Genomic DNA, 20,698 nt, shown 5'->3' on the forward strand with positions numbered 1-20,698 from the left:
GAGAAAAAGTATTCGGGAAATCCGCCTACCATTTTAGATAACGTATAGGTACTAGTAAATTAATTATTGTAATCAAAGTACGCTGCTTAATACAAATTTAGAAACAACTCTTGTGTAGAAAAAAAAAACGTGATATAATCAGCTGCGGTATTTATTAGAATACAAAAATAATCAAATATGATGAAGCAAAGCGCTATTTCTCCATCTTTAAAAATCCATCTAGTTAACATATTTTGGGCAAAAAAATAGAGATTTCTTGTAAAGGCGTGTCTAGCCTATAAGGCATCAAATCACCGTCACAATCCTATTAATCTACCGATGATTATCGTGGAAATAGACCGTGGATGGTCTAATAAGGTTTTCCGTAATGTCTTTAACTTTTTCTTTTGTAAATTAAACGGAGTAAGAACAAGAAAAAACAATAATACCATTACACATCAAGCCGGTAAACAATATTTTAAAAAAGCCGAAAATACACTAACAAAATTTTAGCACTATATTCCTTACATATGATTCCTTACATATGATAATGATCAGTAACTAAATGGTGGGGAAAAAAAAGTGGAATCAATTGATCATCCACAAAGCCTTCCATGGCATTGTTATTTATCCGGTCAAAACTTTAGTATTTTATATTATTATTAAATTAAGGAATGAAATCAAATTTTCTATTCTATGCATGATATTAATATAATACAGGGTTAAACGGATTCTATTAATTAATACCCATACATCAGACGAAAAGGTAAACTATACTTTCTTGCATTGTAATGAACTAAAGGGATAATTTGCCCGGACCTTATTACTGCTTATTAAAAGAAGAATTTAACATTTGTATCTTGCAATCAAATTTTGTTCTCCAAATGGTAAATAGCCTTAACAATATTAAAAAACAACAGAATTGTTTCAATAAAGAAGGGTAGCAATGTTGCATGACTAGAACGTTGCCTTTTTATTAATCACTACCATTCGATTTTATTCTTAGTAGGGACTTCGTTTCTTGGACTGCTTTACGCAGAAATTTATATTTTTCTCCCATAAGTCAACTGTAGTATTCAAAAGTAGCGAATTATCAGAGTGGACATAAACGAATAGTTATCACGTACAGTTATCTGAACTATCACACTACTCGTATAATGTATACGGCAAGTATTTTGCGTGAAATTGTATCGTTGATCGGCTTCGCTTTCATTAATAGCTAGCTCAATTTTTTTAATCATGCAGTATTTTGCTAATAGTAGCAGTTAATGTAATTTATGGACAGTATATTTTCAGCTGGATTATAGATTTAAGGGAAAATTAACAAACAGAAGATAAATTGCCTTTATTTCAGAAATTTAATTGTAAATAACAAGTCGCGCTTACCTCATCGCATGAATGATCACTTCCACTTCTGTGAAGATCATGCAAATTACTGTATATAAGAAACAACTATGATAGCCTAACATAGATATCACGGCTAGATTGCTTTGATATGACTAACCTTAGTAGGATTGTACGAGAACTTGAAGTATTCAATTCTATATCTAATCGAATTTCATTTTATTATTTTATCATTAGACATAACTCTATCGAATAGTAGGTAGTTATTCTTTCTAAACGAAAAAAGTGCTTTGCAGTTCTTTAAAATTAATCCATAACGATGATCTTCCCCTTTTTTGAACCATACAAAGGTCAAATAGGCCTAGTGATTGCATTGTTCTATTAATTATTGCAATTATGATACTGTAGAATAGCTATGGTTATTAGGTCTTTAGTTAATTTCGATTATCTTTTATTACCAGTAATATCATGAAATTGGATAGGAAGTTAGCCTATTCCTATCCGTAAACAGTAACTGAAATGTTTAATAAATTATGAAATCGAAAGATGACTTTTCATGCGTAAATATTTTCTGCCATATTAAATTAATAATTCAATCAATAACCAGAGGTAACATAACCTTTTTCAATTAACATTCTCCAATTCCTACAATAGCTAGTGCTGATTGGTGTATACTTATAATAGGGGGAAATTTTGTCATTAATTGTACTACATATTATTTAGAACTATTTGGATCGCAGATCTACGATGTTGGCCTGGAAAAATTCCTTAGATTGACTAACATTCACTCGTATATTTACTTAAATTCACTTATATCCATGATATTTTGCTACTGTTTTGACCTACTGATGAAGTTAAGAGATAGTTTTACTTTTGACTACGGCCAATTTATATTAATAAAAGGGTGCGTTAGTTAATGGTCGTTATCAAGAAATCAAACAGTCATATTCTAGCGTCTTACACATATTTTGGCCCATGATCGATTGGTTCATTACCAATCTGTTAAAATCATAGCCGAGAGTTAGGGTATTTTAAAGTTTTAGAGTTAATTTTGTTGTAAACTCATGATACTGTAGCTATAATGAGTTCGAATAATGAAAGCCATTGCATACCGTTTAGAAATTAATGGCTATTCCTATTCTATTCATACGGTCCGATCGATTAACTTGAAGTCATCATGGAATACTTCAGTACAATATTGCACCTGATAGAATAACTTGTTAGATAACTTCAAATTCAAATAATGCTCAATTTTATAACAACAATCTAACCAAATTTTTCAATTTTTGTTGCTGATTTTTTTCAACTGCTATTCTTAGGTTCTTAACTTCCTCATTTCATGTATTGATCCTCCACAACAATGCTAGTCACCATACGCCTAGAATGTCTTCAATTTCCAATTTTGTGAGTCTTGTATAAGAATTGTTCGCATTTTAGGATTATGCGATAGTGAAAAATGATGGAACTGTAATTTCTACTTTTCTATGACAATAGAAGACTGTTACGATATTTTAATTGATTTTATGGTGTAGCCAAGCCATGAAATGATTACCTCAATCATAATTTAGCTAAACCAATAGTAGCTGTGTTTGTGAGTATAGTGCAAATGATACTGTAGAATCCAATGTTAGGGTTAGGGTTAGGGCCATATTAACAATTTTTATCAAAGAGAGATTTTATAAACTTATCATTACATTGTTTGTATCCAGATAATACGTGTATACACCTTTTCATGTTTGGCTAGTCATTATAATGCATTGCTAATTCTTTTATCTATCAGCACGAAAATTTAATTCTTGGTCAACTGCCCTGTTATATTGCAGCATTGGAACTTCTCATGTGGCCCATCAGAAGGCCAAAGTGTAAAGTTTCGAAGCTGTAATATTTCAATGAATGGTATTTGCTGCGATTTATCATGCATTATTTTGTAAGGTAAATTATCAAGAGTCATTAATGAATATATTAATATTAAAGATCTTCATTCATTTTTGATAGAAATATGAACGTTGAGATTGATAGTTTCGCTAAAACTCTCTTATCTTAATTAAGAGAAAAATTACAAACGTACCTATAGCATTTCAAGATTAATAAGAAAAAGTTGGATGGAATATTAGACAATTTTAACTCTAGAAAATAATTGAAAGCAACGCTTTGTTGTATAAATTTGTTTCTATTCATTGCATCCTACATTGAATTGAATAAAAATTTCTTTTATCACTTCAGTTTAAGTAATCAACGTAAATAAAAGGTATGCAATGAAAAGTATGCTTTTTGATTTTGTATTCTGTCTTTGAAAGTATATTAAGAAATGACAAAATTATTTCTTGTTTACTTTCCTATTCTATATAAATGTGTAATTCTAATTACTTCTTCGTTTTTCTATTTGGAGGGTGAGAAATAGTTTTATCGGCGTAAAAGTCCGAAATTGATCATTCTCGAAGAGTTACAGAATTGTGGGTGACATGTTTTCTTGGGATAAACTCAATTTTACTATGACAAGGCTTTGGGATGGGAGTTTGTTTTCTATGATTGCCAACACCTTTGTGTCATTAGTAGTTTTGAAGGTATAAGCAAAGGAATTCATTTGTAAGTAGACTAGGGCGGAATGAGGCAAAAGACATTCTATTAAGCAGCATTCCTCTACGTGTATCTTAGTACTATGGCCACTGTGTTGTACCGTCATCTTTTTAATGAATTACGGATTCAGGCTAATTAAAGAGGCGAATGATTTACGCAACCATAGCAGCAATCAGATTTGAAATCGATTACGCGTATATCCTGTACGTATATTGAACGTATATGTTAATACCTTCGTTAGAAGTAGTTTTTTTCTCTTAGTGGACTAGTATTTCAATCATGGCATGATATATTAATAGAGACAAAGTTTCGATTCTATTAGCAGAATTAAAACTGGGTAGATTTGCAATGAATGCGATAGCTCAGTTATTAAAGTTAGAAATTCTTCTATTTTGACTGGAGTGAGATTTGTTTTTAGCAGTGGTCGACGCACCATGGCTCCGCACCGTTGCACTAAAGTTCACATCGCTAGTCAAAATGATGTACAGTATAAAACACGGCAGCACTTGACGTCGTTGATTGTATTTCAAGTTAGTATAAGTTTTAATTATTATTACTCATGAATTGGGCAGTGATGTTCGCCGTTAATAAAATTACCCGTAAAAGATGTATTGATACTCCAAAATAAATGAGAACAAATACATGTCGAACATATTCTTTTCACAATGAAGGGGATTACCCCCTCCCATCAGCCCCTATATAAATCTAGAAAGAGGGACATTTTTAATATTCAAAGTAGCCCGTGCACTCATTGATTAACAATAATTGCTGTAGGTAGGTACTGTCTGAAATCGATAAATAATTGGCAATATTGAAAAAATGGCGTGATGAAATAGCCTGCATGCAGTTTTGATGCACCGCAAGAGGGCAAATCATAAGTACATGTCACTAGTGGAATAGTATAGGTAAAAGAATGGTCACCGTCAAAATGATACCGGTGAAAAACACTTCAATTCCTAATCAGAGGTTTAATAATGAAGATTCATTTTTAAGTTACCTTTTAAGATTGGATAATTTAATCAGTATGGTCACTTTCAAAGTAATCGATTGAGTTGAACTACAGTTTATTGTACTGTGTATCTTAGTCTACGTGTATTGTAAACCGGCTACTTTATTTGGGTTAAAACGGAACCTTATCCGATAGCATAATCTCGTTGAGAATTCTACATCGTAAGATTGTGTAGCGATATACGTGTATTTGGTTCGTGTTTTTATACCAGTCATTATAACCTAAATTCGTCTACAGTATGATAACGCGGCTACCCATTTTCCACCTTGCCGCAACATTGACATTTCTCCTGGGAGACAAGACGTGACTATCAGAGGTTTGTCGATGCCACGAAACCGCTGAAAGCGATTCCGCGTCCATGAGGAACCTCTAGCCCAAAGCGCAATTTTCTATTTTTCACTGAATTATTATCACTGCTGTACTTGATCACGTCATTCAATGACTCAACGCACTATTTCAGAGCGCTGCACTGCCAATCCGTTTGCATCTTGTCGACTTCGACTGAACACTGAGCAGAGAGCAGGTGGTGAACTAGTGATGCTATAAATAAAAACAACGAAATGAACTATTTTTGCCTCCAACTGATTCTATCGCTTTTCATCATACACCATAGGAAAGTGCATGTGCCATTTCAGCCCTTGCTGTAATTGCAACAACAGAGCTGGAAGTCAACGATTTACTATTCAATGTGCCATTTCAGTCGTCGCTAACGTTGTAGTGGCATTGGATGCTAATAGCTATCCCATTAGTCGAAAGTGTCACTGGACTTGGACGCACCTTACTACAGACTACGATTGGGCAAGAGATGACTGCACCAAGGTCAGGCCAACACGACTTGTGTTGGTATATTGAGTTGCACTTGTACCCTTGGACACTGTACAGTCCTGGAAGAAGTTGGTGGCTGCCATCGGGGAAGGTCGGGGAAGGGGGGTACTAACGAATACAAGGCAGGAGGATAAGCTTATTTATTCCTTGAGTAGCTGTTAGGCCATAGAAATAAATGAGATTTTTTTGACTCAATGGCTTAACAATAACTAAGCCCAGTCGATCTTCCTCTACCCTGTACTGTGCATGTCCATTTCACTTTTAAGTTTGGATTTCTGCTTTTCATCTTATTTTGCGCATGGAAATCGCAGTGTAGTTATGGGCTTGAGCGACTGGATACAGATCACTACAGTAGAAATGACCAGTTGAAACGGTCATTTCTCAAATTTTGAATACAGTACTGTACACTGTACAGTGCAGTGCTGTACAGTGCATACAGTACAGTACAGTACTATACTGTACAGTCGCTACAGTGTACAGTGTACAGTACAGTACAGTGTACAATACTGTACAGTTCCGTAAAACGTCACTCTCCCAAATCTGAAGCCAAAAAAATTCGCGAAACGAACAACCTACAGTACTCTGCACTGTACAGTACAGTACTGTACAGCGAGTAACACAATACAGTACTGTACACACTACTGTACAGTACACTGCTCAGTAGTGTGGACTACAGTACACTACATATCCTTTCCTTACCATCCGGACGGTACTGGAATGCACTGTGAACACGCAAAAAAACACAAACAAGACGATACACAACTTTGAAGTACTCTATGTATAATATGCAATCCTACACACTTGATAAACAGTCTTGATGACATTTTTCCAACACATGGCGTTGGTAACTGTTGTCCGCCTTCTTGATGTTATCACTTAAGAAGCTTCATCGAAATCGCTATAAAAAGATTATTTATGATCCTTTGGTCCATTTGATAACTGTATAAAAAGCTAAAGTGAATCTTGCCTGCAATTACCTACTAGTCGATCTCGGAAATCCTCATGGAGATACGCTGGAGAAACTGTGTCCTTCTTTATTTTTGTCTAGTCATAGGCATTGCCATGTCGGTGAGAAAGAATTTTTCCGACGAAGCACTATGGCGATCGGCTTGTGCTCGAGTTTGTAGAGAGGTAATGTGCTAAACTACTACCCAATCTTTACATTCTATTATCGCCTAGCATTCGAAATTTCCATCTCCATGTTACAGCAATTTTTTTTCCATTTACTTTTACCTTCCATTAATTTCCTTGAAAGGAAATGTTTTACCACCACTAATTATATTTGGATGGAAAATGCCTTTGCATCATCTTTGAATTTCATATTGAGTCCCAAACTTACATCATCAATCCTTCCATTGGAACATACATGATATAGCCTTATACTGAATGGATGGAAATGGAAATTGATGAATGTTGGATACATAGTTAGAAAACATTTACTCTTGATTAAGCCAAGTATTGACGGAGAAGAAGTTGTTGTACTGTTCAGCTATGCTAGTTTCACCTTATTGTGTACAGTACTTGTGTGTACTCTCTACTGTACTGTACATTGTGGTGTTGCCGTTTTTACTGCTGTGCGTACGGGGTACGGGTGCCGGTCAGCGTAGTGTCGGAAACCAGCGATCTTGCGTAGTACTGTACAGTAAAGAAAACAGGAATGTGCTGTCATAGTAGGGAGACTGCGGCACTTTACAAAATAAAAATTGGTTAGTGACTTCTGAGTGTTTTCATGTTTTACATATCGGCTAAAAGTCATTTACCATAATTTTAAGAAATCCAATTTTGACCTGGCCTTTTTCTACGCAAAGGAAATAATTCTTGTAGACTCTCGGATAAAAGTGATAGCGATCCCTTGAATAATGACTGTGTATTCAACGGAGAGGCACGTAAACTCTCGGACTGTCACTGTTACTAGAATAGTAGGCACGGCAGAACTTGAGAAGTACCGTCGTGTTTTTTTTGTGGATTAACTCATTAACATGATGTTACAGTTAAGTAATATTTAGTGTCGTCTGCTTTCTTTGGGCAAAAACAAGTTCTAATTACAAGTTAGTAAATTGGTAGAGTACCTGTCTGTGTCTTGTATTGATAATTTGATATACATGTGCAATACAGTGCATTTTGAAAATTGGAGTTGCAATGCTCGGTATTCCCGTATATGCCTCTGGATCATATTATTTTTTTTCCCTTCCATTTTTTTTTTGGTAGCGATGATGTCCTTTGTACGGTCTTTTAAAATGGGTTTTTCCGTGACGAGTTATATTTTTGCTCACTCATTTCTATCAAGGCAGACAGTAATACCCTATAACTAGCGTGATTATACCGTACCGTACAGTATGTCGCAACTATCTCCCATGAAAAATTTTCAAACTTTGTACTTATGTATCCCGATAAAGAGTAACAAATTGATTGCTGCTATTCTACGGCCTTCGTCCTGTTTTGTCAATTGGGTTGCCGATCCGGGCGCACAGTATGCCGTCGTGCCGTCTATGTACAGTATCCACTATAGACTGAAAAAAAAGTATGTACATTACTGATTAACTACTCTAGACCGACCCTGATTCTTTATTTGCCTTTTCAGTTTTGCCACACAATTTCGTGTAGCAAACTGCTGGTGTTGAACACCACTAAAGCCTATTATTGAATACTTATTTTACTAATTGTATCTCCACCGCTTAATTATTGAAGCAAGATAATCCCAATGTTCTTGGCTTGTTTTAAATTTCGCTTAACATAGAGAAAGACGTCAGAATGTTTGACTTCATCATGTACGTCAATCCTATTCGACGGTCTCTATGCGTTTCGTGCACTAACGTTGGAAAAAATTTTTCTCTTTTTTTCTTTTTCGGATGGCATTTTTTTTTTTTCACTGGACCAGTACCCTGGTTCACACACTGTCCAATTCTTACAGTACAGTACAAGAATTTGGGTCTACTGTACCGTAGGAAAATGATTGTAGCTATCCTAATACTGTACTGTTTTGTACAGTATTACCGTCAACGCTACAGTACGATACTGTACTGGTGCGTATTCTATGCCAATCGATTGCGGTTGACCCCTTTTATTGATCAGAAGATATCTATATCTATACTGTATATACTGTATGTTGTATAGATATAGATATAGATATACTGTATATAGTATAAATAACTAACTAGATCTTAAACAATAATCTGCGATGCAAAATAAGAGATGGGTTGGGCTAGTGGAAACAGTACAATGCTGCATAATAGTGTCCTTTTGCCAGCCCTTTTCCGTGATTAGTGAAAGAATAGTGTACAAACTAGAATGACCTGAGACAATTACAACACGATTCTCTACTCTACACTACCGTATGATACAACGTACACTGGTATCATGATTATCATGAATTATTTGTAAAAGGGAATCGTGTAAATGAGGACTTTGGCGATTTGAAAATTTCTAAAATGCGTGGATAGACTATTTTATTACTCTGTAGTACCATGCAGAATCAAATCAGATTGAACGTGAATGGTATAATTCTTAACCACATTTGATGCTTATATTGATTTTCTTCTTCAATCTTGTTTTATTAGGAAGAGGTTCTTGGCAATGAACCTTTATGTCTGTTGAATGATAGTGTATGTAGGCGTGCCTGCGAAATACCTTGCCACATGAAAAAATACGACGGTGTTCTAGACTGTGAGAAAACTTGCAGTGTCGAAATAAGCGCAAGAAATTGGACTGAATTTGAAGTATGCAAAAGTAACTGCAAGCTAGCAAGCAAATTCTTTTTTATTCCTTTAAGACCATGTAAGTTGCTTTATGGTATAAACAACGCTTGATTATTTACTATCGCAATTTTTTACAGCACTGATTGACAGTGCTGTGATAATTGTCATTGAGTAAATCATTTATCGTAGAATTTTTTAAAACAATATAGCAAATGATTGAAATATGTTATTATATACATTCGCAAGTGCCAGCTATCGGTAATACTCTTAATAATATACTGTATCTTGATATTGGTCATTTATAGACGTAGATTTTAAGAATCTATCGCTTCCCGAATTTGAAAAATATATTGGAAGTAAGAGGCATCGTATTAATAACAATAGCATTATTCAATTTTGGGTTCTTATTGGAGTAGTCAATTTTCATTGAATTGTTAACCTCGACATTGAATAAATGATGGATTTTATTAATCTTAGCCGACCTATCTTGGCCGGATCTGCGATGCAATGATAAAGGCTTTGTTGTATCTCCACCTCCACAGCACGACGATCCATGTAAGTACTGTAGAGATAGTCCCAATTTAGGGTGAATATCGTAATGCTGTATTCTTAAGAATGTATCAAAAGTATTTCATCATTAATAACTGGTGTCATCACTTGCTATGTTTCAAACCGCAAACGATCAAATATGTACTTGCCCTAGAGAACTACCATCCGATGTAATAACCGATGATTTCTTTTACGTACCTGATAACAAATCTTGCTTGACTGTTACCGAACATGAGCATCTGACTTTACAGTTGCGCTGGAATGGACGTAAGTTTCCTTAATACCCCATTAGTAGTCAGTAGATGAATTACAACTCGCATAAAGTAGAGTGCATCCTTAATAAGTTGAAATCATCTAAGGTGATGAGATACTGCTTTTATATAGCTTCTCATAGAATGTACGAAGTTATCGTGACTGACGTGATCAACGAAAATAGTTCTCAGCCGTTATATCGATGTAAAGTAGTGAAAGAGCCGAAACTCGACTTAAATAATATCGATGAAATATTTCCATTATCCCAAATACACAAGGGGTTAGCTGTTTCCATCATTGATGCTGAACCAAGGTATCTTTTGAAAGTGCCACAGTACGTTGTAAAAACAAATAGCAAGGCCGCCCTTTACGTCAACGGAAAACTTGGTTTAATTCCTCCCAAAGCTTCTACACCTTCCGTAGGAGTTATCGCTACAACAAGCACCTTAGCAAAAACAACCGTTGAAGACACGAGCAAATCGACTACTGATTATGCAACGACAACAACGGCAAAGACTGCTAAATTGACAACATCACCACCGGGTATAGGCTTATTCTGTATGATAGAATCATTTAAATAATCACGTTGCCGTTCTAAACCGAATTATACTCTTTTCAGGAACGTCCTTATCGGAAGTCACCTTAATAGTAGTCCTAGCTGTTGTTGTTACGGTAGGCGCAATAATTGGCGCCTATTTCATATATAAATGGCACAAGAAAAGATCACCAGTTTTGAAAAAAGAAGAGGAAATTACGAAAATGCCTTCAAAGCTCGTGAAAGATGTCTTACCACCGCCAAATCTACCTGTGACAGGTATGATATTCTTTACTTTCAATAACTTGACACAACAATATACATACAATGTAATGCGGTATCATTCATCCGGATTAGGCGAATGCCAAAACGAGAAATGTATTGAGCAATATAAGCTGTTGGAAAAAAGAGTTGATGAAATTTTAATGGGATTGAAGAATGGTGAGTACGATTTTATCGTTGCAAATGATATTCTTCTTGATATCTCTTTTACGATAAGTAGCTAACGTTGACGTTGTCGTTACGTTTTATTATTTACATAGACCGTCCAGTTAATCTAACACCAACCACGGTTTACATAGCCACAGCCAACGTGTGCCCAACTGTCAAGACATTAATGCAGTCTTTACAAGCCCTTGAGTATGATTGTGCTCTTCCAGCAATGGAGAAAGACAAGGCTTTTGAAGTTGGTGATGGTCCTTGGACGTTTCAACGATTAGCCTCAGCAAGCAAGGTTCAATTACAGTTGACAGTCATAATTTCCTTATCTAAATTGTTGATATGAAAGTTCTATTGATTATTTATTGATAGTTGTTGCATTTCCCTCTTGTGTGCAATTCTACGCATATAGATTATTATGATTGTAAGCCAAGAGCTGCTCAAATGTATTAGTCTCTTCGAGAAAACATTAAGCGTTGGAGATTCTGGTGGTACCTTTTCGAATTCAGAACTTCGAATGATTTGTGAATGGAAATATGCACTCAGTTTGGAGTATGACTTTCCTACACAGAGTCGTCTTATTTTGGCTGCAGTAGACGATACTGATAGTGATACTATCAAGAGTATTCTCACTTTACAATCCAAGTCTGTGCTAAGATTGCCCGCTGATCGATGCAAAATCTTGGCGGCTGTGACCGGTTTATCGGAATCAGATTGTCGCGTTAACATTACTGTACAGAAGACTATGCCGGAGAAAAAGTCCGATCAACCTGATGATCGATTTGAAATACCGCTATCGGATGAACTATTAAGGGAATTGTCATCCTGTGAAGACAGTTATGCATCTGATGATGATAGCGATATATCAGATAATGACACTTTAAGTATCATTATTAATGAGAATCGCCTTCCACCCCTATTTGTTCCGGATGTAAGTATACCAATAGAAGATATCGGACGTACAAAGACCCAAACTGAAATGATCGATCCATACGCTTATGCCTAGCGAATGCATAAATTTTTCGTTTTAATTTACTGTAAGTCATATTACTATGTAACATTTAATATATATATATATATATATATATTATATATAAGTATTGGATTAGAGATATAACTTATCGCTATAATTGCAGTTTTGATTAAATTTGATGCGCTTGTTACTAAAGCAAGATTTGGTTACGCCCTGACTTATGCGTGACCTGACTGGAGTCATCACATAACTTGTATCACAATCACAATAATTGACGGATTATGTATCTATTTGTATTGTTTGATACCTGTAAATTCCTTCGTCGAAGATTGATTTTGGTGTTGTTAGCATTAAATTACTTTCGCTAACTGCAAAAATATAATTGTAGATATATCATTAACCACCAGTAGTACAATGTACATTATAATTATACGTTACTGACTCTAAATCTCTATTGATGACATTTTTCGAAGCGTAATTCTATCAGAATTATTACCTCTATTTTATCTCGAATAATGAATGAACTGGTTCACGCTAAAGTAAACTATTATTGTCATTATATGTATGTTTTCTCACCTTGTTAATTATTATAAATGCAATTTAAAGTTGTAAATCTTACTGTTGATAAAACCATAAGTGTAATTGTTCTAAAATTATCAAGCGTGCACTCAAACATAATTTGCCACCTGTGCACCATTATCCTATTTTAATAGTTGTAACCTAATACATGTTTATCTTTTACAACTTTGAAAAGAATAACTTCAGGTAAAGTGGCAACTGGATAATACAAAACTATTCGTTATAAAGATATTAATTCATTTCTCTCTCTTTATATGCAAGTACGCTTAGAGTGAGAGAAATTTTAACGTATTATTAGTTAGTTCATTAGTATATTTTGTGGTATCAATTACGCAGTCAGCCATATTGTACAATATAAAATAATCTCTTATCAAAGGCTAATTCTATATACAGTAATGATAAATGTTGAATTTTATTGATTAATATACTACCACCTGGTTAATTAAATTATGTATCTGATCTCATTTTGAGTAATTTTTGTTCCATTGAAGGGTTTCATTAATTAATTATTAATAAACAAAAATTTTACTGCTATTCTGTGAAGAGCCTATCAGTAATTACGTAAAAGAATAACGAGCGAACAAGTTCTATGTTCAATTTATACCTTATCAAAGTAGATCAGATTAGAAAGTTGCTGCAGTAGAAGTATACCTGCCGTTGTTGAGATAAAGTGTGTTGTATCGAACTTCAATTTTACTACTACAGTACTCATATATTTAATTGAGCCGTATAAAATTTTGGGACTGCCCTTGTTTCAAGAAAATGGTGTGGGTTTTACAAGAGACGTAACCAATCACCCACAAGTTCAATAAACTAAATCAACAATAGGATTGCATGGAGCACTGGTCTGTTACTCTTGGAATACATTTGCGAGAACATTGATGACAATCGAAATTTAAAAGTAATTCATGAGTAAATTAGTTTTAGTAAGTTTCATAGGTAGTCCTGGTTCCTAAATACACTTGAAAGATTAGCGTAGAGCTATCGGCTATTATTGCTTCCTCAATGTAAACCAATCAAGGTAAAATTTCAAGTTCGAATGCATGACAGAGTCCATCACCACTCTATCCATAGCACAGTGTGATCCTCGACTGGTCCAATTCATTGTCACGATTTTGACTAATTTCAATCTACGGTCTGCCATCTTGTGAAACATTAGCAATGATGTCAATTTCCCTTTTATACACTTATATCCGTTTCCACTAGTAATAGGCTGTTGGCACTTTACAATCCGTAAAATTGTGCCTTATATCAATTTCGAGGATTGTTGAAATCAAAGTCGTAGACTTAGAGCTACTATGCTATTAATAATCACTGTGCACTTTATAGTCACGACTTGTTAATAATTTACATCAGTAATAGTAGACATCTGTTTTACATCTTTGGTGAGGGGTACCGTCATGACGTCAGTATTGAACCCTGCAGACTCTGGGTGTACAATAGTATAGTGTCCCAAACAGCTGTCTGAGGCTATACTAAACAATGTATTACGATCGTCACACATTGGAGCCTACACTCAGCTCCAGAACGAGACAGTTTCGGACAGAGTGGATGGATGACCTATACTATTAAATAAAAAACATCAGCTAGCCGGGACTATTTACTATAAGCTTCTTTCCTCTGTTTACCTCTATTTACCTCCAGCATCAATCAGTTCGTTTTCACCATCGTAGTTATCCTGGCATTCCAATTCATTCAGAAGCTCGATAGCATAAATTAAAAGTATCGCCAAGGCAATCAATATCGATTCAGTTTTTCAATTTTAAAGATTAGACTGTTAAAGTGGGAGAACGTGATCTAATTCTTGCTGACGTGATCAAGAAAGGAAAGCAAAACAATCTCCAGATTGATACGATCGATGGATTAAAAAATGGCTGCTTTAACAACATTAATTCAAATATGGCTAACATTGCTCTCCATTGGTATCCTTGGCCAATCGGACTGTCGGCAGTTGTCACTGCTAGCGAACATGACTGTAGTGGAGAAAATTGCTTTTGAATCGTTAGGCCGACAAATGTGTATTGGCAAGGTAAGGGCGATCGATAGGAGGTTTTGTCTTGAAATAGTAAACAGTAGACGGTATCAATGTTGACGATAGTTTAATCATCTTCTAGAATACATGTAGACCCAATGACACTATTCATAATCATTACAGTCGACTCCAATTGCGCTGTAAAAGAGAGTGCAAAATCAATTCTTTTCCAACCTATCAAATTACTTTTCAATTGATTTTATTACTTGTAATATTACTATCGACTTTAGCGATGGTAATTCGTCGCTATAAAACACAAAAATCTGCGAGTGTCAAAAATTTCACGACCACGTTTTCCCTAACCCTAACCTCTACACGAAGTGGCTGATCTTGGAACAGGGAAATCTTTCCCTTCAGAACTTACATTCCTAAAAAATGAGATAATGCAACACACAGGTAAGGTATCCGATCAAATTTAGATTCGAAAATAAAAAGGGGAGATGATCCTAGACATTCCCCACTATGCTATATTGTATCATCGACTGTCTGATTAAAAAAGCCAGCCAATTTGGGATATACTGTAGGCCTTACAGTATGCAATATTGACTGAAGCTGTTCGTCTATCTTTTTTGCGGCCTACTGCATGTCATCGTGGTAAATTGAAGTAACTGATGATTTCTTAACAACTTGTGAAAGGCAAATTTAGTCATCCTGTTGTACTGTAGAAGTGTATTTGCCCAACAGTCTTTGTGTAGTCAACTTCCACTACGGGATCAAAAATGAATTGTTGTCACTTGTGATGATGATGACAATTAATTTACAGCTCCATCGAGACGCATATCAATGTGCATCTAAACTACGACTACATTTGATGATCGTGATGGTAAAGGAATAGTATGAACGATCATGTTGTTACTAGAGATCTAGTATAACAGTACGACTCGCCGATTATTTTATTAGTAATTGATAATCTGAATATTGAAACTAATCATTTCAACGCGAAATGGCTCAGTATCGCCTTCTCCATTTGTTGATTACTAGTCTTGCTTCAGATCACACGTGTAAGATGCATGCCTATGATGACAAGCTTGAACGCAACGCTGTACTCACTGCTATCATTTTGGAATTATTTAAAACTATTCTTGATGATGGATTGATAAAGCATCAGATAGCCTAAATTGCATGATCATCAAGATAGATCAGCAGTAGATACGCACTCCCCATTGAATTGTACGGCGTCAATTAGTCAAGAAAGCAGTGTCTAAATACAGTGGTTGGACTCCTCGCTTTTAGTAACTTGTTTTAAAGTCGTTATTTGCAATACTGTATTGTAATTCATGCTCGTTTTTCTTTGTTCAATTCTCACTCAATATTGGATAGTCCACTCCTACCATCATTTTACAGTGGAAGTTGTAGGACTATTCCGTGAGGTTAGTAATAACCTTGACTATATGGATCCTTTGCATCGAATCAATAAAATATGATTCATAAGTTGGGAGAAATGGATTTCATTTGAATATCCGGTTTCACAGCCCGCCATGACGCCAAGGCTTGTCATTGCTGACTGGTCTCGTAGTCTTTTCCAAGCATTACATTCTCTAACTTTGTCGCTAAATGCAAGTACGTCCATTATTTCTTCGATAGTGTCATCTACTGTTGTATAATATTCAAATGCACTGGTAGTTTTCTGAGATATGGATGTACTACTGATAGAGAATGGCTTTATAACATGGACCTATGTTGAATTGCAGTCGTTTAGGATTCAATCATCATAATTCAGTCATTACCATAATAAAGTGCCGTTATTCATGGGTACATCAGGCATGGGAATCATGATGAAGTGATGACTCATCCTTTCGACATAACTATCGTCCATCTTTAGTAGACCCTGCTTCAGTGAATATCAACAAACATGCTCTAAATTCCAGTATATGCGTATATATTACGTGCACATATTATCCCCCCAAAATAGTAAATTACGCTTTCTCATCAATGAACTAGGACGTAGCATTATAGCTGACTATATAACTTGGTATAATAGACTGAAACAATTGAAGAGAGAGGTTTCCCAATCCTAAAATTCGCTCAATAAAGATCACCTTTGCTCTTCCTTAAATTAATATTTCTGTCTTGAAGGCTTATGTCAAGTTAGAAGAACCGAAATGCTACGTCGAAACCCGCAAATAATTATATATATATATAATTAATTAAAAAAAAAGCGTTGCGAGAACAATGACGTCCATTATTAATCGACTTTCAATCACGCTTTTAATTTTTTAGTACCGCACTTGATTCCAAGAAGAATAAGCATGCTGTATTATTGCTATTGTTGCCCTTGTAACAGTGGATCCACCACCGATTTCTATGTCAATAGACGAGCAGGGCAGGATCTCTAATAATATTTCATATCCTATCTTAGATGTACTTTTATTTTTGTTTACAACTCAAATTGAAGGAAAAATTGTTTACTTTAGTCAACATTCTTGGATAGTCATCGTTGATCCTTTATATCAATTCGTATCCTATTGTACAGCTTGTCAACTTTTAGACAAACAACAGCACAAAGAAACATGGAGGTTATTCAACAACCACAAGGCATACAGTAAATTGTATAGTCTAGTATCAATTATTCAGTTATTGACGGAATCTGCTACGTTCCGTTTTCTATTTTTATACAATGATGTTCAAGTAGATGCAATCCGAACATTTTTTTCGGTCAAACATGCACACTAGTTGAATACTGTTCCAGTACATTATGGAAGCAAAGATAGCTTGTAGCAGTTAATTACACGATAATTAGAATTAAACGTATACCGACTATTCGATGGACAATAGTATACTGACCTCGACTGCCTATAGAAAGGATAACTTTCAGCCACTTCCCTAAATGACGTCAATGATTATTTTATTCTGCTAAACTGAGAAGGATAAACTCCAAGTTATACTTGAATAACGTCTACTGTAGGGATTAATTAATTAATATAATGTACTTATTGACTCAATCATCACTGCCTACCATCCGTTATCAATGATTGATACTTAGAATGCATTTTGTAGCTCGTCACTAGCTATCCATTCTGAGTGGAGTGGAAGGGAAAATAATAATTTGAAATCCCATTTTTGATGAACTGGAGAATGAAGTAAATTATGGAAGAAGAACTTTCATAATAACTTGATTAATACAATGAGAGAATTACTTATCATGCTATGTAAACTACTTTATTCATCAATGATACTCAAGCTTAAACTAAAAGCTTACGCTGTACTAAACCCGCAACTTTTAAAATTTCCCTTACTCAACAAACTGTAAAATGGCCAACGTTACTAATCTGATGAAATCAACTATTCGGTTTGGTCGTCACTTCACTGGTATACCCCAGAAGATTAATTAAACCAAATTTTACAGATATACAGTAGAAATACTCCTAAAGTTTAATAATAGACTTACACTCTGTTAAAGAACGTTTACAATTGACTATACGTCTCTTCACTCAGACGGACAACTTGTAAGTAATCAAAGACTATAAATTAGTAAAATATCTCAAAATCTTCCTTCAGTGATCTTTACTGAGATCTGACATACGCTATACGTGGTCAATTCCTTTCCTTTTACCCTCCCATGCTTGCTATCTATTCCTGTACTAATAAATTAATATAGGATTTATAGAGATAAATCTGGTACCGTCATGCAAATGTAAATTACTTGTAGATTACTAGTCATCAAAGTGTGGATGGACTAAAACTGGATAACAGTATGTGACGACCTGCACTTATTCAGATAGTCAAAACAAAAATTATTGGAGTTTTAAATATAGGCCCGTTATTTCAAAATTTTCCCCTTGAAATTGAATTGAATTTTTTAGAACAGCTTCAATATTATTATCGCTATATCCATAATCTTTAACAAGATCATGAATAGTTACTATGCTAGTATCAATAACTTGTAATATATCACATAATTCGTATTATCCTATTTTCTCTTCTAGTATATCGATTATCAGTATTTTAACGCAAGATGTATTCAAAACGATCCATCACCTGGCCTATATCAAAAATGTCGAGAAGGTTGTCTTATACCTATACTCAATATTAACTTTTGGAACACGAAATATCAATGCAGAAGTTTATGCTTTGCTAGAGCAAAGGATTTTACTCTAGCGACGTGCATGCTAGCTTGCAATTCCTTAGATGTAATGCGAGACCATCTAAGTGACTACTTGAGTAAGTACAGTAAATTAATCACCTAAATGTTGCACTTGTATACTATGTCTCAAGGCAGATTCTATTTAACACTGGAAAAACCTTTGCTAATGCCGATATTGTCCTTTTTTCCTTCTAGAATTGCGCTTTAAGCCGTACTTACTACCTGAGATTGCTACTAAATACAACAGATCCCTAGCATCAATCAACTTTGAACATCTTCCAATTAAGAAACCTGCTCCACATGATAAAGGGCCTACTCTCCTACCCGCAACAGAATTGAAGGCGAAAGAAGAGATTATGAAACGCATTGTAGATCCTGATTCATCCATTACCATTCCAAAAATGTGCATTAATCAAGCGCAAATTAATTTAGCCAAGCAAGTGCAAGGTAACCAGTTTTTAAACATAAAAAGGATCTTAAAGTTTGCTATCGCAATTGATACTAACTCTTTGTAAAATGATGTAGCTTTTATAACGCCTGCGACCGTTTGCTACTGTTATGATCAAAGTATGTCAACAAGCGATAGAGCCCCAATACCTTCCATTCCATTTACTAAAACAGTTACTATTACTGAAAGCAAAAGACTATTACTGCGCTTAGATTGGACAAGGTCGTCCTATGAAGGTTCACTCCATCATTCGAAATTAATTTAATTTTAAAAGTATAACATATAGTTAGTCTCAACATTGCATTTTTTCTCTTTTATTTAATACTAATTAGCACCAAAGGATTATTTTGGTTACACATTAACGTGGGGATTTCAGGGAGGCGATGATAATTGCAAAATTTTAAAACGGACAACCACAGCATTTACAATTGTATTTGATAAAGAAGTGCCGTCATTGTGCCCTCCGATCCATGTTACAATTACAACCTACCCAGCAAAACCAAGATCATATATTAGTGAAAATGTCTATTTCAATCGAGATATAATGAAACATCTCCCTAATTGCCATGCTATAATAAAGGAAGTACCTACATCTAACAACATGGTTATCAAGACAGCAGGTACCACCCACTATCCTGGATTTACAAATGGTAATTGATTCTATAAATAATAATTTTATAACATGCTAAGTTGTAGGTAGTTCTGTTCAATGATTTATTAAACTGCGACGATACATCGTCCGGCGGTGACTGAAATACACAATAAAATTGAGCTTTCACTACAAACTATCAACACTATTAAAGTAGTTATATTAAAAATGACAGTAACTAGTTTTAAGGCATAATTTTACTACCGTACATTAGGGTAATACTCGTTTTGCAAATATTTACGAGCATCATTGATTACCAAGCAAAAACACCGTTGATCTTTTGATAATACTATTTCGATAACATCCACCTAGCAACGATGAACAGAAAATTAATAGTATTCAGTTTTTCATAGTTTCATAATTATTACGCTAGAGATAGTGATCTAAAGTATTCAGTGGTAAGTAATAGTATGAACATCATCAAACCCAATTAACGGCATTACAGTCATTGTACCTTTTTAATGCGATTTCGTTAACATTAATATCTATGCAAATCTAACAATTTCCACTGATGTGTAGATAGCTGCAATTGAGTTTTAAATTATACGCCATGATACGACCGATTAATGGTATTTTTTAATACGACTGATATGCTTAGCAACACAATCAAATTTCATTTCCACCAAGCCCGCTACCATAGCAACAATAGGTAAAAACGAAATATCGTTGATTTTAAAACTTGATCTCTTTATAACAATTAGTTATGTTTCAGCTGAGCAACATAATCTAC

General features: G+C 34.8%; 2 protein-coding genes across 2 annotated transcripts; both read left to right on the top strand.

The window, feature by feature from the left end:
• Positions 1–6,796: 6,796 nt before the first annotated feature.
• TRIADDRAFT_61640 (uncharacterized protein) lies at positions 6,797–12,209 on the top strand (the record flags this gene model as incomplete). The annotated part of the gene is made up of 9 exons (XM_002117574.1): positions 6,797–6,865; positions 9,292–9,508; positions 9,735–9,785; positions 9,907–9,984; positions 10,363–10,773; positions 10,850–11,044; positions 11,123–11,206; positions 11,308–11,498; positions 11,616–12,209. The coding sequence occupies 9 exons, from the start codon at positions 6,797–6,799 to the stop codon at positions 12,207–12,209; spliced, it is 1,890 nt and encodes a 629-aa protein (XP_002117610.1).
• Positions 12,210–14,625: 2,416 nt separating this feature from the next.
• TRIADDRAFT_61641 (uncharacterized protein) lies at positions 14,626–19,977 on the top strand (the record flags this gene model as incomplete). Its single annotated transcript, XM_002117575.1, has 4 exons — positions 14,626–14,784; positions 18,714–18,948; positions 19,067–19,318; positions 19,652–19,977. The coding sequence occupies 4 exons, from the start codon at positions 14,626–14,628 to the stop codon at positions 19,975–19,977; spliced, it is 972 nt and encodes a 323-aa protein (XP_002117611.1).
• Between the last annotated feature and the right edge of the window lie 721 nt (positions 19,978–20,698).

This window comes from Trichoplax adhaerens, genomic scaffold (genome assembly GCF_000150275.1).
Source record: "Trichoplax adhaerens TRIADscaffold_26 genomic scaffold, whole genome shotgun sequence".
Taxonomy (NCBI): domain Eukaryota; kingdom Metazoa; phylum Placozoa; class Uniplacotomia; order Trichoplacea; family Trichoplacidae; genus Trichoplax; species Trichoplax adhaerens.